Here is a 20,715-nt window from a genome sequence, read left to right as displayed (position 1 = left end):
CGACCCCTGTGTCAGGCTCTGTGCTTAGCAGAGTCTGCTTGTCCCCCACGTAATTTCAATCTCCTCAGGGTCTCCCCTCCTCTGTCTTCTCTGTCCTCTGTTTATCAATGCTCCTCTGACTTGTCCCTGGTACAGATCCCACCGTCTGTTACTTCAAACCCACTCTCACCACTGTCCATGCTTCCTCTACTTGGGGATCCCCACATCCCCTCTGACCACTGCCAGTCCTGGATGTACCCATCCCGTCTTCCCTCAGTGCAGGCCTGCCCAGCAGTTCCAGGGGAGACCACATAACCCGCTGGCAGGTTCAAGAACAGCAGCATGTTTGGCAGCCCCAGCTGAATCTGGTGTTGCCGGGCATGGTTAGCATTCACTGTTCTTCCCAGCTTCTCAGAGCATCCCTTCCTGAAGCCTCCTTTACTCCGTCTGTCCCTCTCAATGTCACAGGCACAGTAAAGCCTACTTCATAGTGAAGAGGGCCATCAGACTTGATTGAGCTTTGTCCACTACCCTCTTCCCAAACTTCTCCACAAAAGTGCCTCTTCCTGCCTTCTCATGATCAGAGGAGCAAATGGCCCTTGTCTTCTCCTCTGAAACCTTGCCACATCATTCACACCCTCCTTTGTGTCTGTTTCTCCTTCACCAACTCCTCATCTCAGCCTCCAGATGCTCTCTCACGCTAAAACACCTTCGTTGGCTGTTGTACCTTCCCCTTCAGCTAATATCCATTCTCCTCCCTCACTGCCTCTGTTTACCTGCTTCCTCATGTCTTCTTGGTTCACGGCCCTCTGACTAACACACCACTCTACAGTATCTGTTCTCAAAAAGGTCACCAAGCCTATGTAATTATTAAATGAAATGAGGTTTCCAATCCTTAGCCTGACTTTTCAATAGTGTTTAACATTATCGACTGCCTGTCTTAAAATTCTCTCATCCCTGAACTCCTCCAGACCAGTTTCTCCTGATTCTTTTTTCTTTTCTTTTATTATTTTTTAAAGATTTTATTTATTTATTCACGAGAGACAGAGAGAGAGGCAGAGACACAGCAGAGGGACAAGCAGGCTTCATGCAGGGAGCCCGACGTGGGACTCGATCCTGGGTCTCCAGGATCATGCCCTGGGCTGAAGGCGGCACTAAACCACTGAGCCACCCAGGCTGCCCCCCCCCCCTTTTTTTTTAAAGACTTATTTATTTGAGAGAGAGCACGAGTGTGGGGAGGGGAAGGGCACAGGGGAAAGGAGAAGCAGACTCTGCTGAGCAAGAAGCCTGACCTGGTACTTGATCCCAGGATCCTAAGATCAGGACCTGAGCCAAAGGCAGACGCTTAACCAACTGTGCCACCCAGGTGTCCTCTCCTGATTTTTTTTCTACCCATCAGATTTCTCATTCTAAAATAAATTTTTTGTTCTTCATCTCACTTCACTTGTGCCTTTGATATTGATACATACCAGCCTCTGCCCTGAGTATTCCTCTTCTCTCATTATATGCTTTCTTTGATATAGTAGAAATAATACATTCTTTGGAGTAGATGGAGTGGATTCAGATCCCATTTTGCCATTTATCAGTGCTGTGGTCTTGAGCAAGTTTTCCCATGAGAAATGGGGCTAATAATACAGATTTTAGTGATTGGGCATGAGAATTAAAGGAGACAATGCATAAAAAGTACCTCAGTCAGTGGCTAACAAGAATTGGCAGTCAGTACATTTTCATTTTCTTCTTTCCCTTCAGTGCCTTCTCTCCCCACTCCCTTTCCTGCCAAATTACTTTTTATAGTTCACCTTAATTTTTGGGGTGTTGTAAGATCCCACGATTTGGGGTCAGCACTGAATTCAAATCCCTTTCCTGCCACTTACCAGCCCTGTTACCCTGGCGTGTTTTTAGTCTGTACATTGGTTTCTACATCCTTAAAATGGTAATAATATCTATTCACAGGATTAATGCATGTGTGAGATAAATATTAAAATAATATTTTATGTTTATATATGAGTTAAAATATGTTATAGATTTATATATATAGGAAAGGATGTGGTAACATGCTTAGTTAAGCACTCAGTACGTGGTAGTTACTGTCTTGTTTGCACCTTGCCTGTGCCTGTCACACACAGATACTCTCACACATGCAGCTCCCACCCAGTCCCCATCTCTTGTGCTCTAGCACCTGTAACTTTGCCAATGGGCTGTAGAACATCTTTACTCTGATGGCTTCAAATAGCTTGACTCTTGTTCAAAATGGAACTCTGTGCTCTTCACATGTTCTCCATCTCAGTGGAAGTATCTCTATCTCTCAGGTATGACTGTACTTTGTGTTTTTGTCGCTGCTTTTATCCTATCAGTCATCTCACTTGTTTCTGGAATTTGTCCTTTTCTAATTATACTATGTCAGTTCAGGTTCTCATAATCTCTCACTTGAATTGTTGCGTGGTCTCCTTATTGGTTTCTCCGAATCTGGATGCTCCTCATTCTGTCCTGCATTCTACTGTGTGTCCCAAGTGACCTTTCTAAAATGCACATCTGCCTATTTCATTCTTCCTGTTTCAAAACTGCATACATTGCTGTTAAAAGTCTGAGCTTGGGGATCCCTGGGTGGCTCAGTGGTTTGGTGCCTGCCCTTGGCCCAGGGCATGATCCTGGAGTCCAGGGATCACGTTCCACATCGGGCTCCCTGCATGGAGCCTGCTTCCCCTCTGCCTGTGTCTCTGCCTCTCTCTCTCTCTCTCTCTCTCTGTCTCTCTCTCTCTGTCTCTCTGTGTGTACTCATGAATAAATGAATAAAATCTTTTTAAAAAAAGAAGTCTTTGAGCTCTAAGTGTGGATAGATCTTGCGCTGACTGATTTCTCCACCATCACCAGCCACTGACAGCTGCCCACATACGGATTTGTTAACTGGATGTTTCTCCAGGATCACCACATGCCTTCAATTCCCTTTCTTTCTTTCTTTCTTTCTTTCTTTCTTTCTTTCTTTCTTTCTTTCTTTCTTTCTTTCTCTCTCTCTCTCTCTCTCTCTCTCTCTCTCTTTTTCTTTCTTTCTCTTTGTCACCACCTCTCCCTAGAGTACCCCTCCCCCATCTTTAGTTGGCAAACATCCTTAGGGAATCAGAGTCTTCTCTCCTCTAGACCCTTTCGCGATCCCCACATCCTTCCATTCTGTTGCTCCTTCTGTGCACAGATAGTATTAGTTAACACCTTTCTGTTGTCTCAGAGAACAACTTTATGACATAGTTATGTGCCTGTAAGCACTCGTCTTGGCACAAGCCTGGCAGAGTAGTGGGGGCTCAAGAAAAGTTGGCTGGTTTGAGTAAATGGATACATGGAATGATAGGATCTAGAAGGATTTTATGAGATGGAATCTAACAAGTTGAATATTTTTAAAGGTAGATGAGATGAAGAGAGATTTCACAAGCACAAGTAATTCAGAATGTAACAGCATAATGTGTTAAAAATTACTTAAGCGTTTTGGTTGACAGCTCAGTGTGAGTCAATACTATGAGGTGGTAACAAAAAAAATAAGTAGGAAAGAAAAAAATATGAAGTTTCTTAAATGAAGAAACTTGAGTGTCTGCTGTTATACCCAGAGTATTGTGTTTGGGACTCTGTGTTGTGGTTTTATTTTATTTTTTTAAATTTTTTTTTGTATTGTGGTTTTAGAGATACTTAGATTATAATAGCAATAATTATTGAAATTATTTTCTTTATAATGTTTTTGGAAGAAAATTACCCAAACAGAGAAACTACTAGCTAATACAATCAAGAAGAAAAAGGACAGAAGCACAAATGTGCAAAACAAGAAATGGCAGGAGGAAAGGAAACCATCGAAACATAAGAATGTACAGGAGACTGCACACCTCTCAGCAAATACATTTGAGGACCTTGTGAAACGGATGGTTTCCTGGGAAAGCACAGATACCACAATTGATAGAGATAGCAGATGTGAACACAATTTCTACAGAGGAAAGAAGAGATATGTATTAAGTATCCACCTCTCAAAAAAAGCACAAGGCCCAGATTTCTTCACAGAGAAATGCTACCAAACCTTCAAATATCAAATACTCCTGATGTTCTCTATACATTATTTCAGAGAATTGGAAATGAAGGGAAACTTTCCACCTTTTTTAATGAAACAAGTGCAATTTTGACTATACATGATACATAGTACAGAAAACTATTATTTATATTATTTCTGAATATCCATGAAAAAATATATATAGTGTTAATACAAGACAAATATTTTATTAACAAATAGAATCCAACACTATTTTAAAATATAAATAAGTATGATAAGGTAAGATTAATTCCAAGAATGCGAAGTAAGTTCATTATTTGGAAATCCACCAATATCATATACCATATTAATAGGTTTTAGGATAAATAATCATAGGATTATCTCCATAAATGCTGACAAAACTTTTATCAAAATTCAACATCCATTCTTTATGGAAATACTCAAGAAAACAGGACCTGATGGATATTTTCTTAATGTGATATTATATATATTTATACATGTGTACACACATGTATAAATATATGTATACATAATTTATACATATATATGTAAATAGATGTGTATATGTGTATATGTATATATACACGTGTGTATTTATATTGATATATGTATGTATATACACATTATATAGTTTGTATGTATATGTGTATATAGTATACACACATAAAATATTTTAATCTTAGTCTTAAAACCAGTAATATTAAATTGGGAAATACTACAACTCATTTCTTTAAGACAGGAACAGGGGAGAATAGCCACTATTCCACAGCTTTCAACCAGATGTAACCAATACAGTTAAACTAAAGAAATTGACTAGAGGCATGAGGATTAGTACAGTAAAACTCTGTTTGTAGATGATATCTTAGTAAACCTGGAAAACCAGGCAGAATCAATGACAAAACCAATTCAAACAATAGAAGGTAAGGCAACAGGGTGTAAAATTAACCTACTGAAATAATAGCCTTCATATACACAAACAACCAGTTAGGGAACAATAATAGTAGAAAAAACCTTTACAGTAGCAAAAAAGATTAAATATTTAGGAACTTAACAAGAAATGTGTGAACTTTAGAATACTCCTGAAAGACCCAATTAAATGAAAAAAACATCCTGTGTTCTTGAATAGGATAATTCAACAACATAAAGATGTTAGTACTCCTTAAGCAGCCCAGGTAGCTCAGCAGTTTAATGCCTGCCTTTGGCCCAGGGCCTGATCTTGGAGTCCCAGGATCGAGTCCCATGTTGGGCTCCTTGCATGGAGCCTGCTTCTCCCTCTGCCTGTGCCTCTGCCTCTCTCTCTGTGTCTATCATGAATAAATAAAATCTTAAAAAAATTTTTATTTTTATTTTTTTGTAAAATTTTTTTTTAATTTAATACAATCTTAATAAAAATTCTAACAAGTTTTTAAAGGAAGTTAAGCAAAATAAATAAATAAATAAGGGAAGTTAAACAAATCAATATAAAGTTTATATGGAAAAATAAATATGCAAGAATAGTCAAGAAAACACTAAAAAAGATTTTTCAGTGAAGGGACACGCCCTTCTAGACATTAAAATATACTTTGAGGTGCCTAAGTGGCTCAGTCATTTAAGTATCTGACTCTTGGTTTCGGCTCAGGTCAGGATCTCAGTGTCCTGGGACCGAACCCCACTTTCAGCTCTGTACTGCGCAGTCTGCTTCTCCCTCTCCCTCTGCCCTTCACCTTGCTCGTGCTGTCTCTCTCTCTCTCTCTCTCAAATAAATAAATAAAATCTTAAAAAGAAACCTATAACATAAAATTTACCATCTTAGCTATTTTAAGGGGTAAAGGTTAGTGAAGTTTATTCACATTGTGAAATAGATCTTCAGAATTTTTTCATCATGGAAAATTGAACTATACCTTTTGTGTGTGTGTGACTAGATTATCTCATTTATAACACTGTCCCCCAAATTCTATGTTCTAGCATGTGACAGAATTTCCTTCCTGCTTATTGCACACTGGGTTGCTTACTTTTTGATTATTGTAAATAATACTGCTATAAACAAGGGTGTACGAATATCTCTTTGATCCCCTGCTTTCTGGACCATTGCCTTGAGGCAGTGGTGTTAGCCTGGCTTATCCATGCTGAGGACATTAAGCATTCAATCAAGCACATTAATGAAAAGACTGTAAGGTGTGAAACCATTTAGAAAGCAAAGCCACAACTTTTCCTTATGGTTTTTTGATGTTCTGTCATTTATTTATTTATTTATTTAAGATTTTATTTTTTTATTATTTATTCATGACAGACACACACACACACAGAGAAGCAGAGATACAGGCAGAGGGAGAAGCAGGCTCCATGCAGGGAGCCTGATGTGGGACTTGATCCCGGGACTCCAGGACCACGCCCTGGGCCAAAGGCAGCGCTAAACTGCTGAGCCACCCAGGGATCCCCTGTTCTGTCATTTAAATAGATCATTTCTACTGTAATTATATGTATAAAAATGATTAGCCAGTAAGGACAGTCATCTTATTTATTTAGTTTAGCAAAATTCTGATAATTTGAAAATTTTTAAAGTCAATGGAAGATATAAGATATGAAGATAACTTTCTAAAAATTTAGGAACCCATTTTAATTGAGAAAATGTAAAGTATTCTATATCCTTGCATGTTATTCTCTTGGCCATAGGCTAAAAAATCAGAATTATCTTTGGAGTCAGCAATTTAGAGATTCTTTTTAGCTTTCTAAGTGTGAGTTTTTTGATGGGGTAGGGGTCAGAAGAATGTAGGTTGCTCTTTACCGTTATATTCCAGGATATACTCAAAAGGTATCATCCCTTAATTTCAAGTTTTCTAATTAATCAAGTTGTGCTAAGAACTCATTCTGATTCCTTATCTCTATATTTGAAGGCTCTCATTTTGACACCATGTTTTTCCTACTGATAACTGTTTTTCTCTTTTTGCTCCTGTTTGAAGGTACAGTCACTGGTTTGATGGAATGGCTTTGCTTCACCAGTTCAGGATGGAGAAGGGCACAGTGACCTATAGAAGCAAGTTCCTACAGAGTGATACCTATAAGGCCAATAGTGCCCATGATCGAATTGTGATCTCAGAATTTGGCACACTGGCTCTCCCTGATCCATGCAAGAATGTTTTTGAACGTTTCATGTCAAAATTTGAGCTGCCTGGTAAGCAGCCTTTACTGTACTCAGAATTTGTGGGTGATAGTGATGATTATTTCATTATGATATGTATCAATCTATATAAATATATACTTTGAAATACATATATCTAGGTATGAGAGGATGTTTAAACTGTGCTGTTGCTCTGATTGTGTGCTATAGTAAGTTGTGATGTTTAATTAACTCTGAGGTTTGGTTTCAGCAATAACTGACAATACCAACGTCAACTACGTGCAGTACAAAGGTGACTACTATGTTAGTACTGAGACCAACTTTATGAATAAAGTGGACATTAAAACTCTGGAAAAAACAGAAAAGGTAAAATATAGGTAAAAAATAAATAAAATAGACCCTACAATTTTTTTCCTTTCAAAATACTTTTTAGTGTAGTAGATATCTAAAGAAGAAATTGAGGGGGCACCTGGGTGACTCAGGCAGTTGAGTGGCAGACTCTTGATTTCAACTCAGGTCATGATCTCATCTCAGTCTCCTGGGATACAGCCCCAAGTCTTTCTCAGCGTTCTGCAGGGAGTCTGCTTCAGGATTCTCTCTCTCCCTCTGCTCTTCCCTCTCTAAAATAAATAAGATCTTAAAAAAAAAAAGAAAGACAATTCTAGACTTCTTAGTCCTAATATCCGAAGGCTATGGCAAAGGAGAAATAGAATAGTATAGATTTACATTGGCTGTTTCATGTTCTTCCTAGCTACAGGTAGAATTGGACTAGAGATTGTCTAGACCCATACTGCTTTCACTTAACACATTAATTAAAAATAAATAGGATTTTGGACCAGAATTTTAATTTTAATTCTTATTTTTTGCACTTTCCTATGATCTTGGGGGGAAAATCCTTACTGGATAATTGTTTTTGTCCATTTGTTGTTAATGGTGTTGCAGTTTTTGTTTATTATTTATTCTCAGTTTCCTTAGTAGGAAAAATAAATTTGATTTCTTGGGGGTGAGATATTGGGGCTTATACTATAGTTTTTCTATTCTATTTTAAAAATATTTAACACATTCCTACTGTCTATGCTGCAAGTAGGGATCTGCCTATGTAACATTAAAAATCCCTGATGGTCTTAAATTTGCAGGTAGACTGGAGCAAATTTATTGCTGTGAATGGAGCAACTGCACATCCTCATTATGACCCAGATGGAACAGCATACAACATGGGGAACTCCTATGGGCCACATGGTAAAGTTGAGATAGAGGTCTTTTTAAAAATAATTAGGAGTTAACTATCTTTCCAGGATTCCATTATGGTTAAGGTTGTAAGCCCATAGGAACTTTGTTTGAAAGGTTCTGAGAGAATTTTCCAAAGTGGTATAACTGAGCTTAAAGTATACAATTTACTGTGTTCTGTGGTCCTTCTGCACATACACTTAGCAACTGATTTGCTATTTGACCTTTTCAGCATGACTTACATTTTTATATTCTATCGTCCTTTTTGGCTCACAGGCATTGTAGGGATTTTTAATATGTATTTCACAAACTTGAATTTCTTAAAAGTATCATATTGCAAGTACAAAAAAATGTAGAATGCTACCACAAAGAGATATGGGGGTCAGGGAAGGTATATTGTTTATCACATGGGAAGGAATTTATCAATGGAATAACATTCTGAAGTAAGTTAAGGTTATAGTGTGGTTGTATTTACAGCTGTTTATATCACATCTTTTTCCTGGTCATCCACATATTTTTCCAACTGCCTACCAATCTGCTCTAGAAAGTTCTAATAGCTAATAGTGATAGCTAACTTTTATTGAGCACAAGTGCCTAGTACATGCTGATGTTAAGCATTTTTACATATATTTTCTCATTTAATCCTTCTAACAACTCTCTGGGAAAGGTACTAATAAACTGCCCCCGTTTTACAGATGAAAGGAGTGAACCTAAGAAGGTTTAGGATACTTGCTTAAGCAAGCTTCTAAGTATATAAAACCGGTCTTGAGCCTGAATCATACCCAAAGTCACTTTGTTGGACAATCTTAGGAATTTTTCATTACTGAGTGCAGAAGACTGTCAGACCATGCAAATTCATGTTCTTGTAGCTTGAGTATGTATCCCTCTGAAAAGAAATGGGTAGGTGTTAAGATATTGCTGGCTCTCTTTGCTGTCAATCTATCATCTGTAACCTGTGAAAGCTTTGTAGAGTTTAATGTTGTGTAGGTTAATGTATACGTTGGTAGTGAGTAATTGGTTTTGCAGGTTGTTGGTCTTTACCTCTGTATTTACAAATGTGGGGGTGTATATTAAAATGAATACTGCAGGTTTTTTTTTTACGGCTCAAGTAAAGATAGGGTATTCCGACACTTTATCACCCGTGTCTCTCTCCTCTTCTTTATTACTTGATCTAGGATAGGGATGAATCCTTCAAAGCTGTTACAGGACACAGCAAACATTCTTTTAGGTAAAATGTTTCAGCAAATAGGTAAACTGACTCAGTGGTTTTGTTTCGTTTTTGGCTATCCATCTTTTTTCATCATTAAAAAAAAGATTCATTTAAAAAATGATGTCTATATACTTTTTTTGGTCTGTTTTTTCTTCCTTTAGTAACATATTAGTGTAATTAATTACTCGTTTTGCAGAACCAGGCTGCATAGAATTCTTCTAAGTAGATGTACCTCTTTTTTAAAAACTATTTTCATGTTGATTAAAATATGGTTGACAAAAAATACATTTACTAATAAATTAATTCTAGGGGCACCTGGGTTGCTCAGTGGTTGAGTGCCTTTGACTCAGGTCATGATCCTGGGGTTCTGGGATGGAGTTCTGCATTGGGCTCCCTGCAGGGAGCCACCTTTTCCCTCTGCCTATTTATCTGTTCTCTCTGTGTCTCTCATAAATAAGTAAATAAAATCTTTAAAAAAAATTAACTATTAATCAAGTAGATAACTTTGTAATTAGTTCATAATATGATAAATACTGTTTAACCATTCTGAATTATATATTCTAAAATAAATAGTCATTGGATTAGTGGTTCTCAGCCTTTAATGTGCCTAAGAATGTTCTGGAATGCTTTTTAGCAATGTAGATTCCTGGGCATTGTCTTCAGAGATTTTGGTTCAATAGACCTGAAAAGGGGCCAAGAATCTGCATTTTAACCACCCCCTTACAAGGCCCTTATCTTGGCACATTTGAACAAGTCCCCAGGTGATTTTGGTACAAGTGACTCCTGGATCTTTGAGAAACCCTGCCCCCCTGCCCCAAGTCATCAAAGGCTATCTTGTTACTTTGCCTCAATTTGCTATTATACAAAGTCCTGAAGAGTCTCCTACAGTTAGACTTGTAGTATGGGCAGGTCATTCTGGGCATTCCTTTGCTGGATGTTTCCTGGGCATGTGTCTGCCTTGCTCAGGCCTTCACAACTTGTGGTTAGAACAGTTCATTAATGAGGAGCCTGGGTGGCTCAGTTGGTTAAGTGTCTGCCTTTGGCTCAGGTTGTGATCCTGGGGTCATGAGATCAAGCCCCAAATCGAGCTTCCTACTCAGTGAAGAGTCTGTTTTTACCTCTCTCTCTGCCCCTTCCCTTGCTCGTGCTCTCTCTCCCTCTTTTTTCAAATAAATAAATAAAAATCTTCCAGGAAAACAAAAAAATAGTTCATTAACTAATGGTTAAGTTTAATGAATTGAATATTGTCACTTAATCCAACTGCTGAGATGGGCAGTTCTTCTCTTTATCTTCTGCTAATCTCAACTAAAACTGAATTTTCTTTCTTCCTCTTCCTTCTTTTTACTTGATGATTTAGTCTGGTGGGGAGTTTTTGAACTGAAACTCAAATGTACATGTAGCTGCAGGGAGCTCGACTACCTAAGATGTGTTTGGGGGGAATTTAGTGATTCTCATAATAAGGTGCTTGCCAGTAATTTTTATCTTTAAGAATTAAAAAGCTTGGGGATCTCTGGGTGGCTCAGTGGTTCAGCGCCTGCCTTAGGCTCAGGGCATGATCCTGGAGTTCCGGGATCGAGTCCCACGTCGGGCTCCCTGCATGGAGCCTGCTTCTCCCTCAGCCTGTCTCCGCCTCTCTCTCTCTCTCTTTCTGTATCATGAATAAATAAATAAAATAAAATAAAAGAATTAAAAAGCTTTTAGTTGTTTTAGCCTTTCCAGGTATCTTTAAGAGACCTTTAAAAATGAACAAAAATCCTCTAAATATTAATCAATCCAGCTAACTTTTAGTGTTAATTAAATATATGTAATCATTTAGATGGTAATATGGTACTCTTGAACTATAGAGCTTGTCTTTTATTGCTTTATAACTCATCTTTATATATAATGGGTTCTCAGAACACATCTACATCCCTAACTCAGACCTCTCCAGTATTTTATATCCAATTGCTTACTCAGTGTTTTTACTAGGATGTCTAATAGGCATTACAAAATTAACTTATCTAAAAACCAAACTCCTGAAGATTTCCCCTGATTTTTTTCTGCTTAAAATAATCCCCATCTCAGTTGATGCTAATTTCATCCTTCCAACTGCACAAGGCGACAGTTTTGGAATCATCCTTCCCACCTCTGTCACATCCATATCCAATTGGTTAAAAAGCAAATTGCAGCAATGCCTTCAAAATAAATAAAAAATCCAGCTACCTCATATGACTTCTACTGCCAGCACTCTGGTTTGAGCCTACAATCCTCTCTCATGTGAATTATTATAATGGTTTTTTAATGGTCTCCATGCTTCAGTCTCACTTCATTTCATTCTCAACATATCAGCCACTTATCCTTTGAACCCACCCACCTCATCTCTCTAGACTCTTCCCCTTGTTCACTGTGATAGGACCACACTGGCCTTCTTGGTTTTATTTGAACACTCCAGACTTAACTCTTGGTTAAGAATCTTTGGATTTGCTCTTCTTTCTGCCTGGAATTGTTTTTCTTGAGTATCCTCAAGGCTCTCTTCCTCACCATCTTTAGATCTTTGCTCAAATGTCACCTTTTTAGAGAAGCCTTCTCAGATCACCATATCTGAAATTGCAAACAGTGGCCTCCATCCATATACACTTACTCTTGATCCCCGTTCCCTGTTTTATTTTTTCTTTATAGGTCTTACCATCATCTCATGCTTTATGTTTTTACTTATGGGTACTTATTAGAACTTGAGCTTTATCAAAGAAGAGCCTTTTGTATATTGCACACCACTGTATACAAGTATCTGGAAGATAAACTTAGGATACTCAGAAGAATACCTGGAATATAGTTGGCACTCAATAAATAATTGCTGAATAAATGAATAGAGAACTGTATGGTTATCTTGTTCCAAAAGAAGCTCAGTAATTACAAAATTCTGTAAGTTACCCCAGTTTTTCAGGACCAGCATTGACAATTCTAATACCAGAAATATAATTTGATATGACCTCAATATTTATTATAACGTATGGTTTAACATAACATATGATTTAACAAATATGTTAATTAATCGGTCAATAGCTATTTGTACTGTGCCTACTGAATACTAAGTCCTTGCTTGGTACTGAGGATGCAAAGATGAATCAGACACAATTCCTGCCCTTAAAGAGCTTACCAGTCTACTGGGAAGCAGATAAATAAGTCACAATCATAGTGTAATAAGTGCTATAACTGTATAGGATATAATCAGGGCATTAGAGGAGGGGCACCAATTACATTTGGGGTAGGGAAGAGTCAGGGATTGCTACTTGAGGAGTGGTTACCTGAGCTGATTTCTGAAGAAGTGGTAAGATGAATGATTGCATGAATGAAGGTGACTGCATGAATGCATTGATGAGAAAGGATGAGATGGGACTATGGGACTCAGAGTGCCCCCAGGGATTCAGAGGATTGGACAAGAGTGGATGTTGGGGCACGTGGAGACTATAGTTGTAGGGAGTAGGAAGAGGGACAAATAGAATTTGAGGATATTAAAAAAAAGTAAGAATTTGAGGATAATACTGACTGGTACCTAATCTTTTCCTATAAAGTAGAGAGTGAGATCATCTTCAGGGAGTGAAAGGGTGGATAACTTTTAGAGATCATTAAAATGCAACAAACTTAGCTACAAATCATGAAAAAAAAACCACAATAAACTGTTGATCGATTACTTTGTATTGTTTGAAAACCTTAGCTAATGATTTTTGTGAAGTTCATATTTTTTTAAATCCAAGTCTTCCTTTGAAATAGCCCTTTATGAAATATGGATGTCATGCATATATTGCATAAGTCTTTTCACTGCTTTTGTGTAGTTCATGAGTTAAAAGGATTGTCTTTTATTCTGGAATGTGTAAGACAGGATTTTGTTTTCCAGGTTCTTGCTATAATGTTATTCAGATTCCTCCAGAGAAGGTGGATCTTGGGGAGACAGTCCACGGAGCCCAGGTGATATGTTCTATTGCCTCTGCAGAGAGGATGAAACCTTCTTACTATCATAGCTTTGGTAAGCCCGGAGATAAGGTCAATTAACGTCGCTGCAGCAGAGGAACTAGTTTGGGCAAATGCTGTGTCAATACACCTCAAAGTATGCTGATAATGAGATCAAAGTTGCATTGTAATGCTAGTTAAATTTATTCTGTTTAGTCACATACTTCTTACCCTGGCCAAATGACTGCTGAAAAAGACATATTTAAAAAATTGACAACATCAAAGTGAACCATAAGTTATGGACTCTGGATGCTTTTGATGTATCTGTGTAAGTTCATCAGGTGTAGTAAACATGCTGATCACTCTAGTGGGGGTGTTGTTAATAAGGAGGCTATGCATGTATGGGGGCAAGGGGTATATGGCAAGTCTCTGTACCTTCCCTTTAATTTTGTTACAAACCTGAAACTGCTCTAAAAAAGTAAAGCCTTAATAAAAAAAATAATTTGACCATAAAAAATTGACAGAACTCAAAATTTTAGGTAACTTTAAAGCCATAGGTAATGATCAGACATGAAAAGATCTTGACTATATTTTGGGGGGAAATTCATATTTTGTTTGATTGCTTCAGATCTTTCTCAGAATATTTATTTTCTGTGTTCTAAACCTTTATAGCCAATCTGCTCCTGAATCCTTACCTTCAATGTAAATAGCAAATGGAATACAGAATAAACATCTCGATCACAAATGACATTTTAATATTATGCTTCTTTACTTTGTTCCTAAAACAAACAATTTAGGGGTGCCTGGGTGGCTCAGATGGTTGGTTTAAGCATCTGCCTTCAGCTCAAGTCATGATCTCAAAAAGCAAGCTGAGGGCATTCAAACCCCAGCTGTTCTAAAGAAATTCCCTTTTTTATGTAGGAACAGAAAATATGTTAAGCAAAGCTGGGAAACAGTGAAGAATTATTTTGTGGCTGGCTTTTGCTTAGGTCAGCAGTACCGTGTCCAGGCATTTGGATGAGTCCCCATAACTGTTACATTTCAGACAACTCTAATTTGCCAAATAACATTTTATTATTTGCTGGAGCCTTTTAGGAATGACAAGGAACTATATAATCTTCATTGAACAGCCTCTAAAGATGAATTTGTGGAAAATTGTCACTTCTAGAATTCGGGGAAAGGCCTTTTCAGATGGAATAAGCTGGGAACCCCAGTATAATACGCGATTTCATGTAGTGGATAAGCACACTGGACAGGTGGAGTATTTTGAGTATACTAAAATGATTGGACATAAAGGCATATTTTCCTGTGGTTGATTTTTACCTTCTCTGGGCATTGCTTGCATAAGACACACTTAATCAAGGATATTACCTTCTTCCATAGGTAGAAGCTCACTTATTTATTAATACAGTGGGTTTTGCATATTAGAAAATGGTAAGAAATGGCTTTACACTTTTAATTATCTGACCCAACTATAATGGCATCTAGGAAACCTTCTTAGCATCTTAGCATGGATTTGTCCATATCATACTATTTGCTAAAGAGAACGTTGTTCGTGCAGAGGTGTTCTGTAACTTTTGCACTCATACTTTAATTGCTTACTTCTGTGACTTTTTGATATGTAAATATGATAATCCTACCAAAGTCCAAAGTATGTTGGTTAAATATCTTTCTATATTCCTGATTAGTGGCACTGGTATGTTTGTCCTTTTTTAGCCTCTTTAAAGAGATAATATCCTAAATTTATTCTATCCTAATGTCATTACACAAAAGAATCCTATTTTTGGTAATGAGTGCATTTTTCAAAGAATTAATCATAAGTTACTTAATGGCAGTATTTTCTGTTTAATCATGTAGAGTCCAGGATTTATTTATCCCTCAAAATATTGGACCATATTTCATCAGGACTTTTAAGTTCGTTGTAGCAGTTGACTGGTTTGTATCAGATAGCCCCAGTTCATTGTTTAATATGAGATCTGATGGCTTAAACAAGCAATGCTCAAATCAAAATGTTTGCTTCTACTTTTTACACTTGCTAGGCTTGTCATTTAAAGGGGAGCCCCAGTTCATTGTTTAATATGAGATGTGATGGCTTAAACAAGCAATGCTCAAATCAAAATGTTTGCTTCTACTTTTTACACTTGCTAGGCTTGTCATTAAAGGGAGGTCATTAACCTTTTTAATTTAAACTTCGTGGTTCTGTTCCCTAGAGAAAAAAAATGAAACAAAAAATAAAATATCTCTTTTCATTGTATTTCCCCTGCAGCTTCTTCCAGGAATGTACTACACTAAACCTTTTGTTACTTTTCATCAAATCAATGCCTTTGAGGACCAGGGCTGTGTTGTAATTGATTTGTGCTGTCAAGATGATGGAAGAAGCCTGGAAGTTTACCAGCTACAGAATCTCAGGAAAGCTGGAGAAGGGCTTGATCAGGTAAATAACTGATTTGTCAGGAGTTGTCAACATAATTTTGAACTAGTCAGGTTCTGGTTAGCTTTGGAATTAGCTGTTTCTCTTGCTTTTTTGGCAAATAAAGAAGGAGAATGGTTTTGAAGCATTGAAAACACAGCTTTGTAATTTACTTATTTAATTCTTAAAAATAGGGATCCCTGGGTGGCACAGCAGTTTAGCGCCTGCCTTTGGCCCAGGGCGCAATCCTGGAGACCCGGGATCGAATCCCAAGTCGGGCTCCCTGTGCATGGAGCCTGCTTCTCCTTCTGCCTGTGTCTCTGCCTCTCTCTCTCTCTCTCTCTCTGTGTGACTATCATAAATAAATAAAAATTTAAAAAAATACTTAAAAATAATTCAAAATACTTACTTCATACCTAATAAATAAAAAGCATATTAAGGAAAACCAAGAGATGTGTTTTGGAGCTCTTGTGATTAGTTCTTTATTATACTTGAACACTAAATACACTTACATTTCCTGGAAAGGGTAACAAAATGGACTATATAATATCTTAATTCTCTGATAAAAGAAAGTGTTTCAGTTCATCTAGCTGAAGGGATGCACATTTTCCTGATACTGAATCCCAGGTAAAGTTTTCCCTTTAGATTATGCAATATAAATTGGTTTGAGCTGTAGTTTTTTTATATTTATTTAAAAAAAAATTTTTTTTTTAAAAGTAAGCTCCAGGGATCCCTGGGTTGGCTCAGTGGTTTAGTGCCTGCCTTTGGACCAGGACGTGATCCTGGAGTCCCGGGATCAAGTCCCACATCGGGCTCCCTGCATGGAGCCTGCTTCTCCCTCTGCCTGTGTCTCTGCCTCTCTCTCTCTCTCTCTCATGAATAAATAAATAAAATCTTTAAAAAAAAATAAAGTAAGCTCCATATCCAGTGTGGAGCTGATGTGGGGCTTGAACTCACAACCCTGAGATCAAAACCAGAGCTGAGACAAAAGTTGGATGCTTAACTGACTGAGTCACCCAGATGCCCTTGTAGTTTTATTTTTAAATCTTTTTAAAACATTAATTTTAAAGTTCTTTATACTTACAGAACTGACCTATGTTAGTGGTGCTTTTGATGAATAAGTTTCCAAGATATCAATTTTTTTTATGAGTAGTACATTGTACATCCTATTTTAGATATCGTCCCATCATAAGGTCATGGAAATATTTTCTCATTTACCTCTAGAAGAATTTTTAATTGTAAAAATTAAGTATACATATATATAGTTCTATTTCTGAACTCTGTATTCTGTTCCACTGGTCTACTTATGCATTCTTGTACCAGTATCCCATTGTTCTGATTACTATCTCTGTATTAAAAAAATCTTTATGTTTAGTAGATCATGTCCTCCTAATTTTTTTCTTCTAGAATAAGTATAGATTTCCTCCTGGGTATTACTCCTAGGCATTTATTTCTAGGTAATATATATATATATGTGTATATACATACATATATGTATATACACATATATATATTTTGAAAGAGTGTGCATGAATGGGGGATGCATAAGGAGAGAGAAAGAGAAAGAGAAAGAGAGAGAGAGAGAGAGAGAGAGAGAATCTTAAGCAGACCCCATGCTCAGCTCAGAGCTCAAGATGGGGCTCCATCTCATAACCCTGAGATCATGACCTGAGCCAAAATCAAGAGTCAGACCCTTAACTGACTGAGCCATTCAGGTGCCCCAGGTATTTAATATTATTTTATATTACTTTAGATGTTATTTATCTTCACTTGCATTTATGTGAATACTGCTGTATAGCAATATGATTGATTTTTATTTATTGATCTTATATTCGGTAATGAATGTAGCAATTCAGTGATTCTAATAATTTATAGATTCTTCAAGATTCTGTACATCTATAATTGTATCTTACGCAAATAATGATGTTTTTTTTCTTCCTTTCCAAACTAGTTATTGGTTTTCTTTCTCTTGCCCTACTTTACTTTTTTTTTTTTAATTTATTTTTTATTGGTGTTCAATTTACTAACATACAGAATAACCCCCAGTGCCCGTCACCCATTCACTCCCACCCCCCGCCCTCCTCCCCTTCTACCACCCCTAGTTCGTTTCCCAGAGTTAGCAGTCTTTACGTTCTGTCTCCCTTTCTGATATTTCCCACACATTTCTTCCCCCTTCCCTTATATTCCCTTTCACTATTATTTATATTCCCCAAATGAATGAGAACATATAATGTTTGTCCTTCTCCGACTGGCTTACTTCACTCAGCATAATACCCTCCAGTTCCATCCACGTTGAAGCAAATGGTGGGTATTTGTCATTTCTAATAGCTGAGTAATATTCCATTGTATACATAAACCACATCTTCTTTATCCATTCATCTTTCGTTGGACACCGAGGCTCCTTCCACAGTTTGGCTATCGTGGCCATTGCTGCTATAAACATCGGGGTGCAGGTGTCCCGGCGTTTCATTGCATTTGTATCTTTGGGGTAAATCCCCAACAGTGCAATTGCTGGGTCGTAGGGCAGGTCTATTTTTAACTGTTTGAGGAACCTCCACACAGTTTTCCAGAGTGGCTGCACCAGTTCACATTCCCACCAACAGTGTATGAGGGTTCCCTTTTCTCCGCATCCTCTCCAACATTTGTGGTTTCCTGCCTTGTTAATTTTCCCCATTCTCACTGGTGTGAGGTGGTATCTCATTGTGGTTTTGATTTGTATTTCCCTGATGGCAAGTGATGCAGAGCATTTTCTCATGTGCGTGTTGGCCATGTCTATGTCTTCCTCTGTGAGATTTCTGTTCATGTCTTTTGCCCATTTCATGATTGGATTGTTTGTTTCTTTGCTGTTGAGTTTAATAAGTTCTTTATAGATCTTGGAAACTAGCCCTTTATCTGATATGTCATTTGCAAATATCTTCTCCCATTCTGTAGGTTGTCTTTGAGTTTTGTTGACTGTATCCTTTGCTGTGCAAAAGCTTCTTATCTTGATGAAGTCCCAATAGTTCATTTTTGCTTTTGTTTCTTTTGCCTTCGTGGATGTATCTTGCAAGAAGTTACTGTGGCCGAGTTCAAAAAGGGTGTTGCCTGTGTTCTTCTCTAGGATTTTGATGGAATCTTGTCTCACATTTAGATCTTTCATCCATTTTGAGTTTATCTTTGTGTATGGTGCAAGAGAGTGGTCTAGTTTCATTCTTCTGCATGTGGATGTCCAATTTTCCCAGCACCATTTATTGAAGAGACTGTCTTTCTTCCAATGGATAGTCTTTCCTCCTTTATCGAATATTAGTTGCCCATAAAGTTCAGGGTCCACTTCTGGATTCTCTATTCTGTTCCACTGATCTATGTGTCTGTTTTTGTGCCAGTACCACACTGTCTTGATGACCACAGCTTTGTAGTACAACCTGAAATCTGGCATTGTGATGCCCCCAGCTATGGTTTTCTTTTTTAAAATTCCCCTGGCTATTCGGGGTCTTTTCTGATTCCACACAAATCTTAAAATAATTTGTTCTAACTCTCTGAAGAAAGTCCATGGTATTTTGATAGGGATTGCATTAAACGTGTATATTGCCCTGGGTAACATTGACATTTTCACAATATTAATTCTTCCAATCCATGAGCATGGAATATTTTTCCATCTCTTTGTGTCTTCCTCAATTTCTTTCAGAAGTGTTCTATAGTTTTTAGGGTATAGATCCTTTACATCTTTGGTTAGGTTTATTCCTAGGTATCTTATGCTTTTGGGTGCAATTGCCCTACTTTACTGGATCTCCAGTACAGTGTTGGATGTAAGTGGTGATAGTTGCTATCCTTATCTGATGCCTGATCTGAGAGGAAAAGTTTTCTTAATTTTACTATTAAATATGCTGTTTGCTATAGATTTAAACAAACGAACAAACTAGTAGACTTTGTTTTTTTAAAGAAGTTTTGGGTTTAAAGCAAAATCAAGCAGAACATACAGAGAACGCCCATGTATATTCTCTTACCCCTTCTCTCTCCAGGTTCCCTATTATTTACATCTTGCCTTGGTGTGGTATACTTGTTATAGTTGATGAGCCAATATTTATACATTATTACTAAGTAAAACCTATAATTTACATTAGCTTTCATTCTTTGTGTTGTACAAGTCTATGGATTTTGACAAATGCATTAGGTCATGTAGAATAGTTTCCCTGCCCTAAAATACCATGTTCCACCTATTCTTCCCTCCCCACTTCTCTCAACACCTGGCAACTAGTAATCTTTTTACTGTCTATAGTTTTTCCTTTTCCAAGATGTCATATTATTGGAATCCTAGAGTATGTAGCTTTTTCAGACTAGCTTTCTTTTAAAGATTTGTTTATTTGAGAGAGAAAGAGAGAGAAAATTATTGCTAGATTTTTTTTAAAGATGCTTTTTATTTGCTTAGGAAAGTTCTTTCTTACTTACAGTTTACTAGAATTATTATCATGGATGGGTGTTGGATTTATTGTTTTTTTTCTGTACTATTGAGATAATCATATGACTTATCCTTTATGTAATCAATGTGGTGAAGTATATTGATTGATTTAAAAAATGTTTATAACAGCTACTTATTGATTTTTTTTTTACTTATTGATTTTTGAATGTGAAGCTTAACCTTCCATTCCTGAACCAAATCCCAACTGATTGCAACATATTTTTCTTTTAATATTGTTAAATTTACTTCGTTAATATTTTGTTTAGGATATTTTTGCATGCATTTTCTGAATAAAATTGGCCTATAATTTTTTTCTTATAACGACCTTGTTAAGTTTTGGTATTAAGGTTTGGTGATCTCATACAGTGGGTTGGAAATTGTTCTCTATTCTCTGCATGAAAATGTATCA

The 20,715-nt window shown here is 37.1% G+C and overlaps 1 protein-coding gene across 6 annotated transcripts in view; it reads left to right on the top strand.

Moving 5' to 3' along the window:
• The window catches only part of BCO2 (beta-carotene oxygenase 2), a 54,356-nt gene that overhangs the window by 20,817 nt on the left and 12,824 nt on the right, over positions 1 to 20,715 (top strand). For 4 of the 6 annotated variants that reach the window (XM_049109451.1, XM_049109450.1, XM_025465527.3 and 1 more), the window contains 6 exons: positions 6,940 to 7,151; positions 7,348 to 7,463; positions 8,234 to 8,336; positions 13,409 to 13,537; positions 14,557 to 14,717; positions 15,728 to 15,895. In XM_049109451.1, coding sequence (XP_048965408.1) covers positions 6,940 to 7,151; positions 7,348 to 7,463; positions 8,234 to 8,336; positions 13,409 to 13,537; positions 14,557 to 14,717; positions 15,728 to 15,895 — 889 coding nt within the window. The remainder of the gene's footprint in view (positions 1 to 6,939; positions 7,152 to 7,347; positions 7,464 to 8,233; positions 8,337 to 13,408; positions 13,538 to 14,556; positions 14,718 to 15,727; positions 15,896 to 20,715) is intronic. The other 2 variants (XM_049109454.1, XM_049109453.1) reach the window with 1 other exon arrangement.

The sequence above is a fragment of the Canis lupus genome, chromosome 5 (assembly GCF_003254725.2).
Source record: "Canis lupus dingo isolate Sandy chromosome 5, ASM325472v2, whole genome shotgun sequence".
Taxonomy (NCBI): domain Eukaryota; kingdom Metazoa; phylum Chordata; class Mammalia; order Carnivora; family Canidae; genus Canis; species Canis lupus.
This window is presented reverse-complemented; position numbering and strand designations above follow the sequence as displayed.